This window comes from Muscardinus avellanarius (genome assembly GCF_963383645.1).
Source record: "Muscardinus avellanarius genome assembly, chromosome: 12".
Taxonomy (NCBI): domain Eukaryota; kingdom Metazoa; phylum Chordata; class Mammalia; order Rodentia; family Gliridae; genus Muscardinus; species Muscardinus avellanarius.
Window position 1 is genome coordinate 72632630 of NC_137798.1, and position 20005 is coordinate 72652634.

Sequence of the window (20005 nt, forward strand, 5' to 3'; positions counted from 1 at the left end):
CCTTTTGGTTGAGTTTGTTGGGTTTTCTAAATATAGTATCATGTCATCTGCAAATAGTGAAAGCTTGAGTTCTTCTTTTCCTACTTGTACTCCTTTGATTTCCTTTTCTTGCCTTATTGCTCTGGCTAGAGTCTCTAGTACTATATTGAAGAGAAATGGTGATAATGGGCATCCTTGTCTCGTTCCAGTTTTTAGGGGGAATTCTTGAAGTTTTTCCCCATTTAATATGATGTTGGCAGTGGGCTTATTGTAGATTGCCTTAATAATGTTGAGATATGTTCCTTCTATTCCAATTCTCTGCAGTGTTTTTATCATAAATGGATGTTGAATTTTATCAAATGCTTTTTCAGCGTCTATTGAGATGATCATGTGATTTTTGTCTTTGATTCTGTTTATATGATGAATTACATGGATTGATTTTCGTATATTGAACCAGCCTTGCATCCCTGGGATGAACCCTACCTGGTCATGGTATATGACTTTCTTGATGTGGTTTTGAATGCGTTTTGCTAGTATTTTGTTTAATAGTTTTGCATCCAAGTTCATCAGAGATATAGACCTGTAGTTTCCCTTCCTTGAGCTGTCTTTATTCGGTTTGGGAATTAGTGTGATGTTGGCTTCATAGAATGTATTTGGGAGAGTCCCAGTTTTTTCTATTTTGTGAAATAGTTTGAGTAGTATTGGGGTTAGCTCTTCTATAAAGGTTTTCTAGAATTCACTTGGGAAATCATTTGGTCCTGGGCTTTTCTTTGATGGTAAGCTCTTTATTGCTGTTTCAATCTCTTTGATTGTTATTGGTTGGTTTTAGTGTTCTATATCTTCTTGACTCAGTTTAGGAAGGTTGTATTTATCTAGGAAGTTGTTTATTTCCTCCAGATTTTCCATTTTGTTGGAGTATAGTTTTTCAAAGTAGTTTCTGATAATCCTCTGGATTTCTACACTGTCAGTAGTAATGTCTCTTTTTTCATCTCTTATCTTCATAATTTGGGTTGATTCTCTCATTTTTTTAGTTAGGTTGGCTAGTGGTTTATCAATCTTGTTAATTTTTTCAAGAAACCAGCTTTTGCTTTTGTTGATTTTCTGTATTGTTTTTTTTTATTCTCTATTTTGTTAATTTCTGCTCTAACTTTAATAATTTCCCATCTTCTGCTAGCTTTGGGATTCAATTGTTCCTGCTTTTCAAGGGCTTTGAGGTGTGTTGTTAGGCTATTTATTTGAAGATTTTCTGTTTTTCTTATGTGAGCACTCAGTGCTATAAATTTTCCTCCTAATACTGCCTTCAAAGTGCCCCAGAGGTTTTGATATGTTGTATCTTTATTTTCATTTGTTTCTAGAAATTTCTTGATTTTACCTCTTACATCTTCTATGACCTATTCTTTATTCAGAAGTGTGGTGTTCAGTCTCCACATGTTTATGTTGTTTATCTGGGTCTTCTTATAGTTGATTTCTAGTTTCATTCCATTATGGTCTGAAATGACACAGGGAAGTATGTAACATTTTTTGAATTTGCTAGTGCTCATTTTGTGTTCCAGAATGTGATCTATTTCGGAGAAGATTCCGTGAGCAGCTGAGAAAAATGTAAACTCCGCTGTAGTTGGGTGAAATATTCTCTATGTGTCCAACAGGTCCATTTGGTTAATGGTGTTCTTTAGTTCTGAGGCATCTTTACTGACCCTTTGTCTGGAAGATCGATCTAGTATTGTGAGAGGTGTGTTGAAGTCTCCCAGTATTATTGTGTTGGGATTTATGTGTGACTTCATGTCACAAAGAGTTTGATTTATGAAAGTAGCTGCTCCTAAGTTTGGGGCATAGATGTTGATTATTGTTATTTCCTCTTGCTGGATTATTCCTTTTACCAGTAAAATGTGACCTTCTTTGTCTCTTCTAATAAGTTTGGGTTTGAAGTCTAACTTGTCTGATATCATAGTTGCTATTCCTGCTTGTCTTCAAGTACCATTATCATGGATTACCTTGCTCTAGCCTTTTACCTTGAGTTTGTTCCTATCTTTACTTGTAAGGTGTGTTTCTTGTAAGCAGCAGATGGATGGATTCTGGCTTTTAATCCATTTTGCCACTTTGTCTTTTTATTGGGGAGTTGAGGCCGTTTCCATTCAGTGTGCTTATAGAGAGATAATTTTTAATTCCCAACATGTTAAGATCTTATTTCTGTTTGAGATACTGTTTATTCTTCTTTGCTTAGTTGTCTGCTAAATGGGAATTCTTGTTTCTTTGGTTCTAGCATGTATTACCCATTTCCTCTTTGCAGTTAATCTCCTTGAGTATTTTCTCTAGCGCTGGTTTTGAGGACATAAATTCCTTAAGTTTCTGTTTGTCATGGAAGCTTCTTATTTCCCCATCTAATTTGATAGATAGTTTTACTGGGTAGGAAATTTTGGGCTGGAAGTTGTTTTTATTCAGGGTTTGGAATATGTTACTCCACGCCCTTCTGGATTTCATGACTTGGTTTGGGAAGTCTGGAGTGATTCTAATTGGTTTGCCTCTGAATGTCATGTGGCCTTTTGTTTTTGTTGCCTTTAAGATTCTCTCCTTGGCTTCCACATTAGTAATTTTGACAATTATGTGGCGTGGGGATCCTCTTCTCTGATCTTGTCTGAAGGGAGTTCTACAAGTTTCTTGGACCTGTGTATCGACCTCTTGCTCTATGTTTGGAAAATTTTCTGCTATTACTTCCTTGAAGAGATTATTTATCCCTTTGGTTTCACCTTCTTTTCCCTCCTCTATTCCAATTATTCTTAGGTTAGCTTTCTTGAAATGGGCCCATATTTCTTCACTGTCAGATTCCTGCTGTCGGATTTTTTTTTTTCTAAATTAGAAACTATGCGTTCATTTTTGGAGTGATCATCTTCAAGAAGCGAGATTCTATTCTCCATGTGGTCTAATCTGTTGTTTATACTTTGAATTGAGGCCTTTATTTCAATGATTGCATCCTTTATCTCTTTTTGATTCTCTGAATTCTTTTCGAAAGTCCTCTATTATTTCTAATTTATTTTCCTGATTTGATCTTCTAGAGATCTCTGTATTTCTGTGTTATCAGGTTCTGATGTTGTGGGGTTGTGGGCATTCACTGCTCCATTGTTATTTCTCTTTCCCATGATTTTGGAAGTTTGTGCCTTCTCTGGGTTCTTCCCTGGGTCACTACAAGTTCACTTAAGGTGCTCTGGATCTCGAGTCTGTGGTATCTCAGTCACCACTTCTCCTGTACTGGGTTGTATCGCAAAGTCTCGGACCCAGGGAGTCAATTGAGGCTGCTTAGACCGTGGGGGGTGCCAGGTTGGGCGTTCTCCAGTGGGGAGTTGTGACTATAGTATGATATCTCTTCCACTGTCACTCCCCCACTGGGTTGGACTGCTAAAATCTCCGACCCAGGGAGACTATCTGCACAAGTCCTTGGGAGTGCATTACTGGGATTTCTTCCCTAGGGGCTGCAATTTGACTCACGGTTGTTGAGTGCGCTGATAGAACTGTAGTGGACTCGATGATTTCGCAGCTGCCGCCGCTGGCAATATAACACCACTACCACGCCCTCGGCCGTGAGGCTGGTGTATTTCTTCTCTGGTTTTGTGCTCTGCTCTGAGTCCCTGCCAGGTGTGCTGAGCCCGGCCCTTGGGAGCTTTAGATGTTCCCTGCACCAAAAAAACTGCTGACTGCCGCCTGGCTCTTCAGCAACTGCTCACCTCGGCTTGCTGTCCACCCCTCCTCTCTGGAGCCTGGTGGCTGGTTGAGTGCGTTAGTCTTGAGCCGTCCGGTGAACTCGCTGCTGCCGCCGACAGTAAGGCGCTGCTACCGCGTCCTGGGCCATGAGGTTGGCATAGTTCTTCTCTGGTTTTGAGCTCCACTGAGTCCCTGTGGGGTGTGCTGATCCCGTCCCTTGGGAGCTTTAGACGCTCCTTGCGCCGAAAAAACTGCTGACTGCCGCCCAGCTGTTCAGCAGTGGCTCACCTTGGCTCGCTGTCCACCCCTCCTCTCTGGCACCTGGTCGCTGGTTGAGTGCGTTGGGCTGCAGCCGTCTGGTGAAGTCGCCGCTGCCTCTGGCAGTAAGGTGCTGTTGCTGTGCCCTAGGCCGTGAGGCCGGTGTACCTCCTCTCTGGATTTGAGCTTTGTTCTGAGTCTTCCTCCTCTCTGGAGCCTGGTGCTCCGAGGGAAGATGTAGCCCACGCCGCTCCGAACTGTGGCTCCAGCCGCTCCAGCCCCTCTGCGCCGCGGCTGTGGCTACTCTGCGCCAAGGCGGCCGCGGCAGTGCGGGCTGGTTTCTTTCTGGTGTCTTGTTTTTCCAGCCCTCTTTTTCTCTGTCCCTTGTATTTACAGTTTTTATTTCTTTGCTGATGGTGTTTTCTGGCTCTGAAAGGCACTGGTTTTGTGGTAATAGAGATCAATTGTTAGCGGGACTCATATGTGCCGCTTTTCTCTGTCGCCATCTTCCCGGAAGTCCCAACACTGTTCTTTTATACTTTTGTGTCTCTAAATGGAGCATAAAATATAGGATGGTTTCACGTGTTTACAGTGTCTCCTCCAAGTCCCTTGGAAGGCTAAGTACTAGGCTCAAATAAAGCATTATTTTCAATGGGAGATAGTAAAAATACACTCAGAGAGCTGTAGTTTTTAACATTTTAAGCTTGAAATATTTGTAATTGGTAGTAGTACTTACCATGTCGTCTTCTAGTAATGATGCTGGCTGCCTCTGTTTCAACATGTCACTCTTCTTGCTTGGCCTATTCCCCATATATTTAAAATACCCTTAAGGTCAGAATTCAGTGTTAAGAAAGAAAATCATTTTTGTTTACTAAGAAAGAACTGGGTAGCATTTATTTGTTTAGATAATTTTCTCTTTATCAGAGATCTACTGTTAGCTTCTATGTGAACTAGGTTTTAATTGAGCAAACATTTTTCTAGGAGACATGAAGACTTAATGATATTTCATCATTAGTATGATAAAATTCCATGTGTGGTTCAATATACTTTGTCCATTCAAGAAAATAAAAGCATTTGCTTTTTTTATTATGATTTATTTTAAAATTCTTTATTAAAAAACAATATTAACATTAGTTTTAAAAAATCACAACATACATGGATATATATTGGAGCAGTACTTTCTGATATTTAACAAGACCTATTTAATACAAATATTTGGTTAGAAGACAAATGTTAGTGTGTTAAGTCTTCTCCCTAACTTCTACATCATATCCCCATTCTGAGTTGGATTTACACGTGATTATTATTGCTTTCTGTAACATGTCAGTTATTACTATCCCAGAATAGTTTTGTACAGAGCTTTGTTTCCGATACTCTCCAGGAGGAGAGTGTATGACAGCTTGTGTGGTTGGTTGGTCTACAAACAAGAAAGTTGATTGGGTGAGAGCACACACCTATAATCCCAACACTTGAGAGGCTGATACAGGAGGATCACAGGTGAAGCCAGCCTTGACAATTTAGCAAGGCTCTCAGCAACTTAGTAAGACCCTGTTTTCAAATAAAAAATAAGCCAGGTAGGGTGCTACATGCTCATAATTTCAGTATTTGGGAGATTGAGACAGGAGGATCGCAGGTTTGAAGCCAACCTCAGCTTCTTTTTTTTTTTTTTCCTTCCATATATGGTCAAGTTATTTTTGACAAGGTTTCCAAGAACATTGGGTGAAGGAAATAATAATCTTTTCACTAAATATTGTTGAAAAAAATTACATGAAAAAGAGTAAATTGGACCCTTACCTAACACCATCTACAAATATTCTCTGTCTCTGTGTTTACATCTCTGCTGATAGTGTTTTCCGGCTATGAAAAGCGCTGATTTTGTGGCAATAGAGATCGAGTGTTAGCAGGACTCGTAAACGCCGCTTTTCTCAGTTGTCATCTTCCCGGAAGTCAAAAGCATTTTCTGTGTGAGTGTGTGTGTGTGTTGCTGGGAATTGAACCCAAGGGCATTCTAACTCTGAGCTACACCCCCATCTCTATTTTTTTTTTTTTTTTTTGGTGGTACTGGGGGTGGGACCCAGAGGCTTTCTACCTCCGGGCTGCACTCCCAGACCTATTTTATATTTTATTTAGAAACAGAAACTAAGTTGCTGAGAGCCTCACTAAGTAGCTGAGGCTGGCTTTGAACCTATGTGATCCTCCTGTCTCAGCCTCCCAAGCACGGGGATTACAAGCATGCGCCACCATACCTGGCTCACCCCCATCTCTATTTTTTATTCTTTATTTTGAAACAGGGTCTCACTAAATTATGGAGGGCCTCACTAAGTAGCTGAGGCTGGCGTCAATCCTGTGATCCTTCTGTCTCCGCCTAAATCATTTTCTTATTTGCTAATATATCTTTTAGCTGCTGGACAAAACATTATTTATAAAAACATTATTCCCAGAAAATCAAATCTTGGACGCGTTTTTGTTGCTGAAGATGAGGTGAGACCCCAAGCCCTTGCTGATGTCGTGCTTTGACAGGAGAGTGCTTATACTCAGGACTTCTATTTTAAATGATTTTGCTCATACCTGCTCTAGCCATAAGGCTTATGGGTTCCCAGTTCTTGTTAAAGGCTCGGAGTGTGGCTTTAAAGGACACTCACTATTTTCTTTTGTGTTGTTTTTCTCTCCACAGACTGGTTGAAATAGCAGAATCCCGTTTCCCCAGATATTTTGACAGTGAAGAAAAGTTACTTTTGACAAGTAGTAAAGTTCATCTTTACCGGGAACTTACCTGCGATGAAGTTCTGCAGAGGTATGCTGTTTTAGATTTTGACACTTTAGTAATGCTTTGAAGATTTACCTTTTGTTTTTTTTAGGTTCTCATCTTCTGAATTAAAAATAAACCTATGTATTAGAATTATGGAAAATAATTATTTGAGTATTTATTTGCTAATGCCTTTGATGTACTTCTTTAAAAAGAAAAAAATACAGCCTGGTGTGGTGGCACATGCTTTTAACCCCAGTATTTGAAGGGTTGAGATAGGAGGGTTGCAGGTTCAAAGCTAGCTTCAGCAATTTAGTGAGGCTTTCAGCAATTTAGCAAGACCCTATTTCCAAATAAAAAATAATAGGTCTGGGGAGGTAATGTGGAGGTAGAAGACTCCTGGGCTCCATCCCCAGTACCACACACAAAAATACATACATACATACATGCATACATACATACATACATACATGCATACATACATACATACGGCTGTGGTGGCACACGCTTGTAATCTCAGTACTTGGAAGGCTGAGACTTGAGGATTGCAGGTTCACAGTTAAGCTCAGCAACTTCGTGAGGCCGTCCACAATTTAGTGAGACCTTATTTCAAAATAAAAGACTAAAACAGGGGTGAGGCTGTAACTTGGAGGTAAAATGCTCCTGGGTTCCATCTCCTCAGTGCCACACACACAAAAATAAATTTTAAAAAATATGAAGTGAATAAAATGGTTTATAGATTATTACCTCAGTGATGTATCAATTATCTGTGGTTCCATTAATAAATAAAATCAAAGTTTGATAGCTTAAAACAGCAAACATATATTATCTGAGAATAGCTTAGCTGGGAGTTTCCGGCACTAGTCAGGCTGCTGAGCAGGGCCGTAGTCATCAAAAGCCTTAGAGGTGCTGGGTATCGGCTCCCCTCACTTGTGTGGCTTTTGGAAGGCCGTCAGGGCTCAGCATGGGCCTCTCTACAGACGTACCACATGGCAGCCAACCTTCTGCAGAGCCAGTGGTCTGAGACAGTGGGCAAGTGAAAGAGAGCCCGAGATGGAGCTGTCGTCATTTACAACCTACTTTCAAAAACCGTGTGCCTTAGTTTTATCATATGATATCAGTCATACGCACCAACTCTGCTCCAGTGTGGGAGGGAACCACGTAAGGGTGTGAGCTACGGGGAGGTGGTGTTAGTAGGAGCCATTTTGGAGACTGGCTAACACAAGTAGTTTTGCTCTCAAATGGGAGCTGTAGCATTGTCATTGGAGAACCAAGGAATTCTGAAGCTAAATGAAAACATTTTGCTCTATATCCAAGTGTGTAATTTGTATAGAAGCATGGTGGCGCATCCTAGCATTTGGGAGGCTGAGACTGGAGTATCGCGGTTTGTGGACAGCCTCAGCTACTTAGTGAGGTCCTCTGCAACTTAGTGAGACCCTGTTTCAAAAATAAAGAATAAAAAATAGGGTTGGGGGTGTAGCTTAGAGGTACAATGCCCCTGGGTGGCCCTGGGTTCTATTCCTGGTATTGCAAAAAAAAAAAAAAAAAAGTTGAAAATGTATTATGTTTATTGTTTCTTTTTATAGTCATCATTGTAATTTAGGGAAGAATAATTTGCTATTGTTTTAAAGAGCATTAATCAGTCAGATGAGATAGCTGTAATCCAATAACTTGGAAGGCTGAGACAGGAGGATTGCCGATTCAAGGCCAGACTCGGCAATTTAGTGAGGCTCTTAGGAACTTTGTGTGATGCTGTTAAAAAAACAGGGCTCGGGATGTAGCTAGGAGGTAGCCTCCCTGGGGTTTGGTCCCTAGTAGCCTCCCACCTTGATAACAACTTCTTTTTGTCTAAATTATACCTTTACTTTTTATTTTTACAAATCCTGTTTCTATAGGATTGAATCTTTGGAAGAAGAAATTATTTCAAAAGGAGTTAAACTTGTGATTGTTGACTCTGTTGCTTCTGTGGTCAGAAAGGAGTTTGACACACAACTTCAAGGCAATATGAAAGAAAGAAACAAATTCTTGGCCAAAGAAGCATCCCTGCTGAAGTATTTGGCTGAGGAATTTTCAATCCCAGTAAGTTTTCTTTAACTCTCTTTTTCTTTTGTTTTATAATAAGTTCACTGACTTATAATACCAAGTACCAGAAATTAGAGGACTATGTAAAACAGATGGTTTTTTGTTTGTTTGTTTTATGGCATTGGGGATTGAACCCAGGGGCATTCTACCTCCAAAGTGCGCCCCCGGCCCTACTTTATTATTATTCTGAAACAGGGTCTTGCTAGGTTGATGAGAGTCTCACTACTTGCTGAGGCTGTCCTCGAACCTGTGGTCCTGGGCCGGGCGTGGTGGTGCACGCCTGTAATCCCCGCGCTTGGGAGGCAGAGACAGGAGGATCGCGCATGTTCGAAGCCAGCCGTGCGTGCTGGCTGAGGAGACCCTGTTTCCAAATTAAAAAAAAAAAAAAGGTAAAAATAGGTCTGGGAGTGTAGCCCGGAGTTAGAAGGGCTTCCAGGAACCCCAGTACCACCAAAAAAAAAAAAAAAAAAAAAAAAAAAAAAAAAAAAAAAAAACCGGTGGTCCTCCTGTCTCAGCCTCCCAAGTACCAGGATTACAGGTGTGCGCCAGCATGCTGGATGAAACAGAGGTCTTTTAAAGGGAGTATAGTTCAATTGCTCTATCAGATATCAGTGTTTTCTTAAACTGGTTCATCTGCTGAGATTTTTTTTTAACCCTCTGCATAATTTGTGGCTGGAGCAGATTTGCATATTCTTAAAAGTTCGCATAGTTGCTATTTTTTGTCCTTCTCCATGTTCACTCATCGTGTATGTTAGGTATCATGCTGTCACACTGAGCTAAGTATTAAGTAGTAAAACTCCGCGGAATTGCCAGGGTCTATTTCTGCAAAGTTTCTTTCACTGCAGTGGTTGTCAGTTCTGTAAACATTTTAGGCTTAGATGCTGTGTTATTGTGTTCAGTGCTTTTTTGTATGTTGTAAGACTTGGTTGGCCTCAAATGGCCAGAGGTCAGCCACTAAGGGATATTTGGCGTGATAGTGATGATGGTACCAGTAAGAAAACCTTGCAGGGTCAATATTGACATGACTTTCAGCTGTGGGCTGAAAGGAGCTCTGAAGATGAGGGGGCGATGGCAGAGGCTAGTGGTACTTACGGTCTAACGTGTACGTGTGTGCTGAGGCACCGCCACCCGCATCGTGGGGGACGGCTGGACTTGTTCCGCAGCCTCAGCAACATTTAGTATCACTTGATTTTTCATTATAGCCATGTCTCATCCTAACAGGAGAAATTTCTTAACCTGAGATAAGATTTGGTTATGAATTTATGCTTTTTAGATTTGCTTTTGGAAAATTATATCTTGGATCTTTTCAGCATAAACAATATGTATAAAATGTATAAAGTGCCACATAGCATTTGAGATGAATAAAGCCAAGCACAAAGTCCAGTTCACATTCAAACAGCTTTTTAATTACTATTTGGGATTAAAATCAAGTGCTGGTGAGTGTTTCTTGGGGGGTGCTCATCTTTTCTATTCTCTTGTATGGTTTGGGTTTTGAATATCCCCCCAAAGGCTCATGGGTTGAAGCAGTTCCCCAGTGCAGGAAGGTTCAGAGGTGGGCATGGCTGCAGGAGGTGGCCCATGGGGGGTGTGGTCTTGGGGACTCTGTATGTCCCTGTCCCCTCCTCTCATTCTCTCTGCTTCCGGCTGGTTTGACTGACAGTGGCTTTTCTCTCCCACTCCCTGCCGATGGAGGTTCTGCCTTAGAGCCAGCCAGTGGTGGCTTGGAACCTCTGGATTCTCTGAAACCATGAGCCCCAGTAAAGTTTTCTTTCTCTTCCTTCTTTCTCTTGTGGCGCTGGGGATTGACCCCAGTGCTCAGCATCTGGTTACTGCCTGCCACCTCCAGTCCCACTGCCCTGCTTCCTAGTGGTTGCGCGGTGCTGTCTTTGAATCAGATGTTGATTTAAGTCGCAGCCCCACTGTTGCTAATTTTATGACTTAAAGTCTTAAGTTGTTCATCCCAAATTCAACTCTTAGTTTCACTGTTTGGAAAAATGGGAATAATAATAACTGACTCATAAGGGGGTAATGCAGATTAAATGATATAATGTCTGTAATGTTTTTCTTTTTTTGTGTGTGTGGTACTGGGAATGGAACTCAGAGGTCTTCTATCTCCAGGCCATACCCCCAGACTGATTTTATTTCTTATTTGGAAACAATGTCTCACTAAGTGGCTGAGAACCTCACTAAGTTGCTAAGGCTGGCTTCGAACCTGTGAACCTTCTGTCTCAGCCTTCCAAGTACTGGGATTACAAGCGTGTGCTACCATGCCCGGCTGTAATGTTTTCCTTACATTGTTTGGTGCATTTTGTAAAAGGTTGCCATTAATAATTTTAGTAGTCACCTCATTCCAGATGTCTGGTATTTTCTCTTCTCATGTTTTTTACACAAGGAAGGGAAGGTCTATCAGAGGAAAGGAAAGGAAAAAAAATCTCGTATTTACTGTTGTATCCTCTTCTGACTTTTGTTGTTGGCTTTTGCTGTTATTGCTCGGGCCCTCTTCTACCCAGTCAATTCACACTTCTTTGAATCTCAGACTGTCTTTTCCTGTTAAATTCGACCCTCAGCAATTGTGTCTGAAGCTCTGTACCAGGCACCATGAGATCATAAAGATGAATAAAACATACTGTTTGCCCTTAAGGCTTCTATAAATAAGTTAATTGCAGAGACAAATAGCTCTCAGTGGTATAATGGAGAATAAAATAAGTATTGTCTACTGTTCTTTTTCTGTTTCTGACAGCTAACTATCCTGGTCCCTCCCTCTCTGTCCTTTACTTGGGACAATAGATTACACAGAGAAAAGTAAAGGAAAGTAGCACAGACCGTCACAGTCTCTAGTTAAACCCTTTATCATGTCTAACTTTGACCCTTACTGTCCCATTCTTATTCAGAAAGAGAGTACTCTTTTGGAGACAGGTAGTGGTTAAACTGACTGATAAAGCACAAAACATAGTTCTAAAGTTGTATTGCTAAGAGAAGGTTGGCAAGGAAAGCACTTTGCAGCTCTTGTGTTGGTCTGTGTACATCACACAGTGCCTTAGCGTGCTGTAGAATTTTCCAAGTGAAGATCTCAGGGTTGTGACTGAGTGGCAATCTTCAGTTTCCCAGTGAGAACAGAGCAGTATATAGAAATGTATTTCTATGTTTCTCTGTAAAAATGAAGTGATTTACCTGAGACTGTTCAATAAGTCATTTGGATAATTGAGTCGTATCACTTGCCACGTCCATCCTGGATTTTTACTGCAATATCTTAATTGATCTGCTTCTCTTTCTGTAGAGGTAATGGTATGGTTCATACCAGTGCTAAATAATTTCCCCCAACTTATGTCTCTGATCACATACCTCCGCTGCTCAGAAGTGTTGTGAGGTACTATATTACTTACAGAATAAAACTACTGGACCACAAGCGCCATAAAGGGAGAGAACTTACTTATTTTGTTCATAATTGTATCTTTGTAGCTAGGAGAGTGTTTATCACATAATAGGTACTCTAATATTTGTTGATAATTAAATCTAGATTCCTGACATTTTATTTGGGATTTTTCTTCCTCCTGACTCTTACCTGTTCCTCTTGTCTTTTACTCTCTGTGCAGGCTGCTGGTCTACCCCACCTCCCTCTGTTTTATTAACTGTGGGTGCCCTCTTCTTATATCTTCCTTTCTAAATTGTATTCACTTTTATGTCTGGGCTCTCATGTTCTATCTTTCCTGATATTTTTTCTACCACGGTGTGTCAGTTGAGTCTACCTTCTTTTATAGTCACCTGGTCTTAACTTCTCATTGGAACTTTGATCATCTATTTGCCTTGCAGTATCATTTGAAAATTTTTGTGTATCTCTGTCTGAGCTCCCAGTTACATTATAAAGATACCTGAAAAAAAAACTATGTTTTGTGCACCATTCATAGCTGCTTATATTGAATAGTGTTCTATAATGAGTAGGCTTCAAATAAAAATACTTATAGAGTGATCGTAAATGATTAAATCATACTTTTTCTAGTTATGAAGTTTCTGAAATGCATATTTAACCAAATGTCTACTTAGTTCTTACATTTAAACATTCTGATATTCATTCTAAAAAGTGAAAAGATACTTGGAAACTAAAACCTTGATGTCTGTCCCCCTTCCCCTTCTCTTTGAAAATTGAGTTTAGAAGATTCACTGGTAATTTGAAAGCTAATTTAATTTAGTATAATGCATAAACTCCTGTGAGACATCATTGAACAGGATTTTATATTAAAAAAAACTGTGATCAAAATGAGAATTTAACATCAGTGCGTTGTAAATAACATTGCAATAATGCCTTATTAGAAGTTTAACTTGGTCAGATAATTTTCTCCTTTGTGATTTTTATTTCACTTTAGTTTGAAATGAGTTTCCCTAAGTACTGAAGCTGTTCTCAAGCCTTTGATCCTCCTATCTCAGCCTTTGAGTACTGAGATTATAGGCATATGCCACCATAACTGGCTGAAAATATTTATCTTTAAACAATGCTCTCTTTTCCTCTTTAGAAGGGCTTACATTTTGGCATCCCAAACTTGATTTCTTTTTGGAATTTTCTAATATTATAATTTCTGTTTTATAAGTTTATTAAAACATTTATCTCTTTGAGTTTATACTTTGAATAGATTTTCAAGATATTGGCAAAGTTTTAGTCTTACAGCAGAAAAGATCCCAAATAACAAAAACAATTTTGAGCAAGAAGAACAAAGTTGAAGGCATCATACTTCATGATATCAAGTATATTACAAAGCTGCTGTAATCAAAACAGCAGGACACAGGCTCCCAGGAGGCTGAGGAGGAGAGATCACTTGAGCCTTGGAGTTTGAGGCCAACCTTGACAACATTGTCTCAGAAACCCCAAACCAAACCAAAACAACACCACAAACAAGCAAACAAACATCAACCAAACACTATGTTTTGGAACAGACCAATGAAACAGAGTAAACTAGAAATAAACTCATGCGTATATGGCTGCTATGGTTTGGATACGGTTTGAGCGTGCCCACCAAGGCTTCATGTGTTGGAAGTTTGCTTCTCATTGTGGTAGTGTTAAGAGGAGATGGGACCCTAAGGGGTAGGGCCTCGTGGGGAGTCACTGGGTCTTGTGAGGTAGTTTTTGGACTTGTGAGTTAGCTCTCATCAGAGGGTTGTCAAAAAGCAGAACCCTGACCGCTGTCCCACTGCTCAGGCTTCCTGTCTTGTCGGGTGATCTGTCCTTGCGCTCTGTTCTCCTGCCATGATGCCTGCTGCCATTATTAGGCCTTCGCCAGAGACGAGAGGCCTCCCTGACCGTGGACTTTCAGCCTCCAAAGCTGTGAACTAAATAAAATTACATCATTTGCACCATTGTTTGCCAGCCTTGGACTATTTCCAGACTGTTTTTTTTTTTAATATGAGGAAATAATACTCATTTGTCTAAATATCTGTTTCTACTGGGGATTGAACCTAAGGGCATTCTACCTCTAAGTTACACCTCAGCCCCCTTTTAAAAATTTTTAATTTTGAAAAGGGTCTTGCTAAGTTGCTAAGGCTGGCCTCCAACCTGTAATCTTCCTGTTTTAGCTTCTCAAGTATTGGGATTTCAGGTGTGACCACCACCCTCTCTTATATTTTTGCTTTTTATAGTTAATCATAATATCCCAATCTCATGGTTGTCAACCTTGAATATGCCTATAAATCACCTGTAATGCTTGTTAAAACACAGATTTTATTTTTTATGTTTTATTTTTTTGAGGTACTAGAGATGGAACCCAGGGCCATTCTACCTCTGAGTGACATCCCTAGCCCTATTTTTTTTATTCTTCATTTTGAAACAGGGTCCCACTGAGTTGCAAAGGACCTCACTAAGTAGCTGAGGCTGTCTGTGAAAGGTGATTCTCCTGTCTTAGCCTCCCAAATGCTGTGATTACAAGCGTGTGCCACCACGCTCTGCTAAAACACAGATTTTATAAAAGGCTTCTGAGTCCCTAGGCCTGAAATGGGGCTTAAAAGTTTGTATTTGTGACAAGATTTTGGTTTGGCTAGGTCTTAGGACTGTGGTGTGGGCTTCGGGAATTCAGACAACAATGCATTATGGACTCTAAAAATGAACTTTCCACGTGTATGACTTTTTATCATAAGGAATTTGATAAGAAAGCTTTTTTTAAGTTTTGTTTATAATAGTAATAAATACTTGTAAGAAACTTGAGCTGATCTAAAGGGAAAAATGGAATTTGGGACTTTTGATAAGATGTAGGCAGTTAAGATTAAAGAAGCAACTTCAAGTATGAGCAAATAACATGAAAGCAGAAAAAGTTAAAAACTTTTTAAGGACTTCTGCAAACAAATCAGCTTAGTTGAAGCATGACTGTGTGTGTGTGTTTTACCGGGAATGGATCCCAGGGGTGTCCTACCTCCAGGGTATGCCCCAAGCCCTATCTATTTGGAAACAGGGTCTTGCTAAGTTTCTGAGCACCTCACTAAGTTGTTGAGTCTGTCCTCCAACCTGTGATCTTCCCATCTTAGCCTCAAAGCACTGGAAATACAGGAGTGTGTCACCACGCCTGGCTCGGAGCATGATTCCTTACTCGGAGCATGATTCCTTACTGTGAATGGTAGGTGAGAATAACGGGGACGTTAAGGACTAGACTAGGTTAAGGGGCTTCTTGGAGGCCGGAGACATACATTTTGTATTTTTTAGGTAGTGTGTGTGTTATTGGGGTTGAACCCAGGGACATTCTACCTGTAAACTATACCCTCAGCCCTTTTATTTTTTGTTTTGAAACAAGGTCTTGCAAGGTTACTGAAAGTCTCACTAGGTTGCTGAGACTGGCCTTAATTCTGTGCTCTTGCTTGTAATCCTAGTACTTGAGAGGCTGAGGCAGGAGGATTGCGGGTTTGAGACCAGCCTTAGCAACTTAAGAGAGGCCATCCACAACTTACGAAACCCTGTTTCAAAATAAAAAAAAAAAAAACTTAAATAGGGCTTGGGATATAGCTTGGACATGTAATGCCGCTAGGTTCAATCTCCTCTACCACACACATGCACACAGATGTGGGCAAAATCTGTTTCTTAGAAATCTCAGTTGATAATAAGATTTTCTCTATTATCAATTTGGCAGCAGTTGGTTTAAGATTCGTAGTTAGAAAGCAGGGCGTGGCAGCACATGCTTGTAATCCCAGTATTCCGGAGGCTGAGATCGAAGGGTCGTTGTTCGCAGACAGCCTCAGCTACTTAGGGAGGTCCTTCGCAACTCTGTGAGACCCAGTTTCAAAAAATAAAAAGACTAAAATATAGGGCTGGGGGTGGAGCTTGAAGGTACAGTGCCAGTGGGTTCCATCCCTGGTACCACACACACACAAAAAAATGTAGTTAGAAAAGATCTGTAGGCAGAAATAAAATAAAAATTTGTACTTAGAAATAAAAATTTGTAGTTAGAAATACTTATACTATAAAGAGTAATTGAGTATAATTTTTGGAAGGATTTCCCCCCTAACACATTCTAGCCTTTAGTCCACTTTGAAACTGTAGGCCACATTATCCCCAGCTCTGTGACTGATTATAGCTAGCATTAGAAGGCACCATATGCCAGGCGTGGTGGCATATGCCTGCAATCTCAGCTACCTGAGAGGCCGAGGCAGGAGTATTGCAAATTTGAGGTCAGCTTAGGCAACTTATTGAGACCTTGTCTCAAAATAAAAATAATAAATAAATTAAAAAGGACTGAGGGTGTAGCACAGTGGAAAAGCATAGAGCACATCTGAAGATAGCCTTGCATAATAACATATATTGTGCATCACTGTGAGTGGGAAATAATAATTCTCTCTTTACAGTCTTAGTGCTGAAAAACAAATAGAATCTTTCTCTCTCTCTCTCTCTCTCTCTCTCTCTCTCTCTCTCTCTCTCTCTCTTTTGTGGTACTGGGGGTGGAACCCAAGGGCTTTCTACCTCTGGGCTATACTCTCTGTATTATTAGAGGAAGATCATTTAAAAAAAATATAGCTTTTTTGAAGTGTAATTTCTACACCATAAAATTTACCCTAAAAGGAAATTTTGTTTCCCAGGAAAGATCAATAGGTTTAAGAACAAGTTCTACTTTTCTTTATCCATCATATAAATTTTTTTCTCACTTTACTTCTAAACTACAATATTCCTGTTATTATGATATAATTTTATACTCTCTGAGGTGATAATACACTTCTTTGACATCTCATATGTATACACATGTATATATGATATGTATGTATGTATGTATATATATTACATGTATACATTTTTTTTTTTGCAGTACTGGGGATGAAACCCAGAGGCATTCTACCTCCAAGCTACACACCCAACCCTATTTATTTATTTATTTATTTATTTATTTATTTATTTATTTTTGATGGTACTAGGGGTGGGACCCAGAGGCTTTCTACCTCTGGGCTATACTCCCTGACCTATTTTCTATTTTATTTGGAAACAGGGTCTCACTAAGTTGCTGAGAGCCTCACTAAGTAGCTGAGGCTGGCTTCGAACCTGTGTGATCCTCCTGTCTCAGCCTCCAAAACGCTGGGATTACACACTTGCACCACCACACCCAGCCCAGCCCTAGTTTTTTATTCTTTATTTTGAAACAGGGTCTCACTGAGTTGCAAAGGGCCTCACTAAGTAGCTGAGGCTGTCTATGAACCGTGATCCTCCTGTCTTAGCCTCTCAAATGCTGGGATTACAAGCGTGTGCCACCACGCCTAGCTTGACATTGACAAAGTATTTTGAAATTACTCAAATACTTTGAATAGTAGTTATGCTCTATGTATGCTTATTTATTTTTATTTTATTTTTAGCAGTGCTAGTGATTGAATCCAGGGCTTCACACATACTAGGCAAGCATTCTACCACTGAGATCCATCCCTGGCATTTTCTTTTTTCTTTTTCTTTTTCTTTCTTTCTTTCTTTCTTTCTTTTTTTTTTTTTTTGCGGGTCTGGGGATGGAACCCAGGGGCATTTGACCTCCGAACTACACCCCCTGCCATATTTTTTATTCTTTATTTTGAAACCGGGTCTCACTGAGTTGCAGAGGGCCTCACTAAGTAGCTGAGGCTGTCGGCGAACCACCATCCTCCAGGTCTCAGCCTCCCGAATGCTGGGATTATAAGCCTGCGCCACCATGCCCGGCAATCCCTGGCATTTTCTAACATGAATTCTAAATAAGTGAAGAGCTTAGAAAGACATCTTACAGAACACAGTGAAGATTTTAAAGATGTCTCATTATGATGTAGTTTTAAAAGCAGGACAAGATGGTGCATTGAAATCAGAAGTAATTAACACTGATGGGATCAGGAAGGGAAAAATATATCTATTGGTATGAAGCATCTGTCCTCTCCTTTGGCCACTCCCTCCACTTCCCAGGAACAATATGCAATATGAAAGTTGATCACACACTCAGTCCATGGGTGGGTCTGCTTGGTCCAGGGGTTATCATGCCAATCAGCAGCTCAGGAATGATCACATCACCTGATTCTGACAGATAAAGCACTGAGGAAAGTCTTTTAAGCTTCTGGGAATATTCTTCCTTGTTCTTGAGGAGAGATCTGTGGGAAGCCACTCTTTTATAAGACATGACCAGAAAAAAATGTAGCCTTGATTTTTAACTCCTTGATGACATTAACCAGCAGTCTTTTCTCTGGTTTTACGGATATGTCAATCTGTGTCTGTCTTTGCTTCTCCTCCCCATCTTCTTTCCTTCCTGGTTCCAACCCAGGGGCATTGTATCTCTGAGCTATGCCTCCCGCCCTCTTCACATTTTTGTTTTGAAACAGGTTCTTGGTAGGTTGCTGAGGGCCTCACCCAGTTGCTGAGGCTGGCTTCAAACTTGTGATCCTTCTGTCTTAGTACTGGGACCACAGGTGTGCACCTCCATGCCTGGCTAATCTGTGTATTTTTTTTTCTTTTCTTTTTTATTTTTGTGGTACTGGGGATGGTACCCAGGGGCATTGTGCCTCTGAGCTATATCCTCAGCCCTATATTTTAGTCTTTTTATTTTTATTTTTTTGCAGGTCTGGAGATGAAACCCAGAGGCATTTGACTTCCGAGCTACACCTCCTACCCAATTTTTTATTCTTTATTTTTTATTTTTATTATTATTATTATTATTATTATTATTTTTTTTTTTTTTTTTGCGGGTCTGGGGCTGGAACCCAGAGGCATTTGACCTCTGAGCTACAACCCCTGCCCATTTTTTTTTTTTTGAAACAGGGTCTCACTGAGTTGCGAAGGGCCTCACTAAATAGCTGAGGCTGTCCGTGAACCGTGATCCTCCTGTCTCAGCCTCCTGAATGCTGGGATTACAAGCGTGAGCCACCACACCCGGCTTTTATTCTTTATTTTGAAACAGGGTCTCAATAAGTTGTGGAGGACCTCACTAAGTAGCTGAGGCTGTCTGTGAGCTGCAATCCTCCGGTCTCAGCCTCCTGAATGCTGGGATTACAAGCGTGCGCCACCACGCCCTGCTTATTCTTTTTATTTTTGAAACAAGCTCTCACTGAGTTGTGAAGGGCCTTGCTAAGTAGCTGAGGCTGTCCGTGAATCGCGATCCTCCCATCTCAGCCTCTTGAATGCTGGGATTACAAGCGTGCGCCACCACACATGGCTAATCTGTATATTTTCTTATGGTTTATTATTATTATTATTATTATTATTATTATTTACATATATATTTTTTGGTGGTACTGGGGGTGGAACCCAGGGGCTCTCTACCTCCGGGCTATACTCCCACACCTAAATTTTTTAAATTTTTTATTTGGAAACAGGGTCTCATTAAGTTGCTGAGAGCCTCACTTAAGTAGCTAGGCATCCTTCAAACCTGTGGGAAACTCCTGTCTCAGCCTCCCAAGCTCGGGGATTACAAGCATGCGCCACCATGCCCGGCTATATGGTTTAAATTGTTGCTATTGACACGGCTGCATCAGTATCTCCTGTGAGCTTGTTGGAATTTTAAATCCTGCCCCAGCCCTCCTGAATCAAAATGTTCATTTTAACAGAATCCTCAGATGATTCCCATGCACACAAAAGATTCAGAAGTGTTATTTTGAGTATTTGAGTTGGATTTTTCTTTTATTTGCACCTGGAAGCATCCTGATATGACTAGGCTTCTGTTTCCCCCAGGATATACAGCCTTCCCCACACGTGCCATATAGAAATGGGGAGGGAGACAGGGCACCATTTCTTATTGTAACAGAAACAGCTTATAGTGGGTCATAATATAGACTTTAAAAACAATTTCATCA

The 20005-nt window shown here is 40.5% G+C and overlaps 1 protein-coding gene across 1 annotated transcript in view; it reads left to right on the plus strand.

The window, feature by feature from the left end:
• The window catches only part of RAD51B (RAD51 paralog B), a gene marked incomplete at its 3' end in the record, with an annotated part of 585418 nt that overhangs the window by 39785 nt on the left and 525628 nt on the right, over window positions 1-20005 (plus strand). The window contains exons 5-6 of the mRNA XM_080707167.1: window positions 6605-6724; window positions 8572-8755. Of these exons, the coding sequence (XP_080563293.1) occupies window positions 6605-6724; window positions 8572-8755 (304 nt within the window). The remainder of the gene's footprint in view (window positions 1-6604; window positions 6725-8571; window positions 8756-20005) is intronic.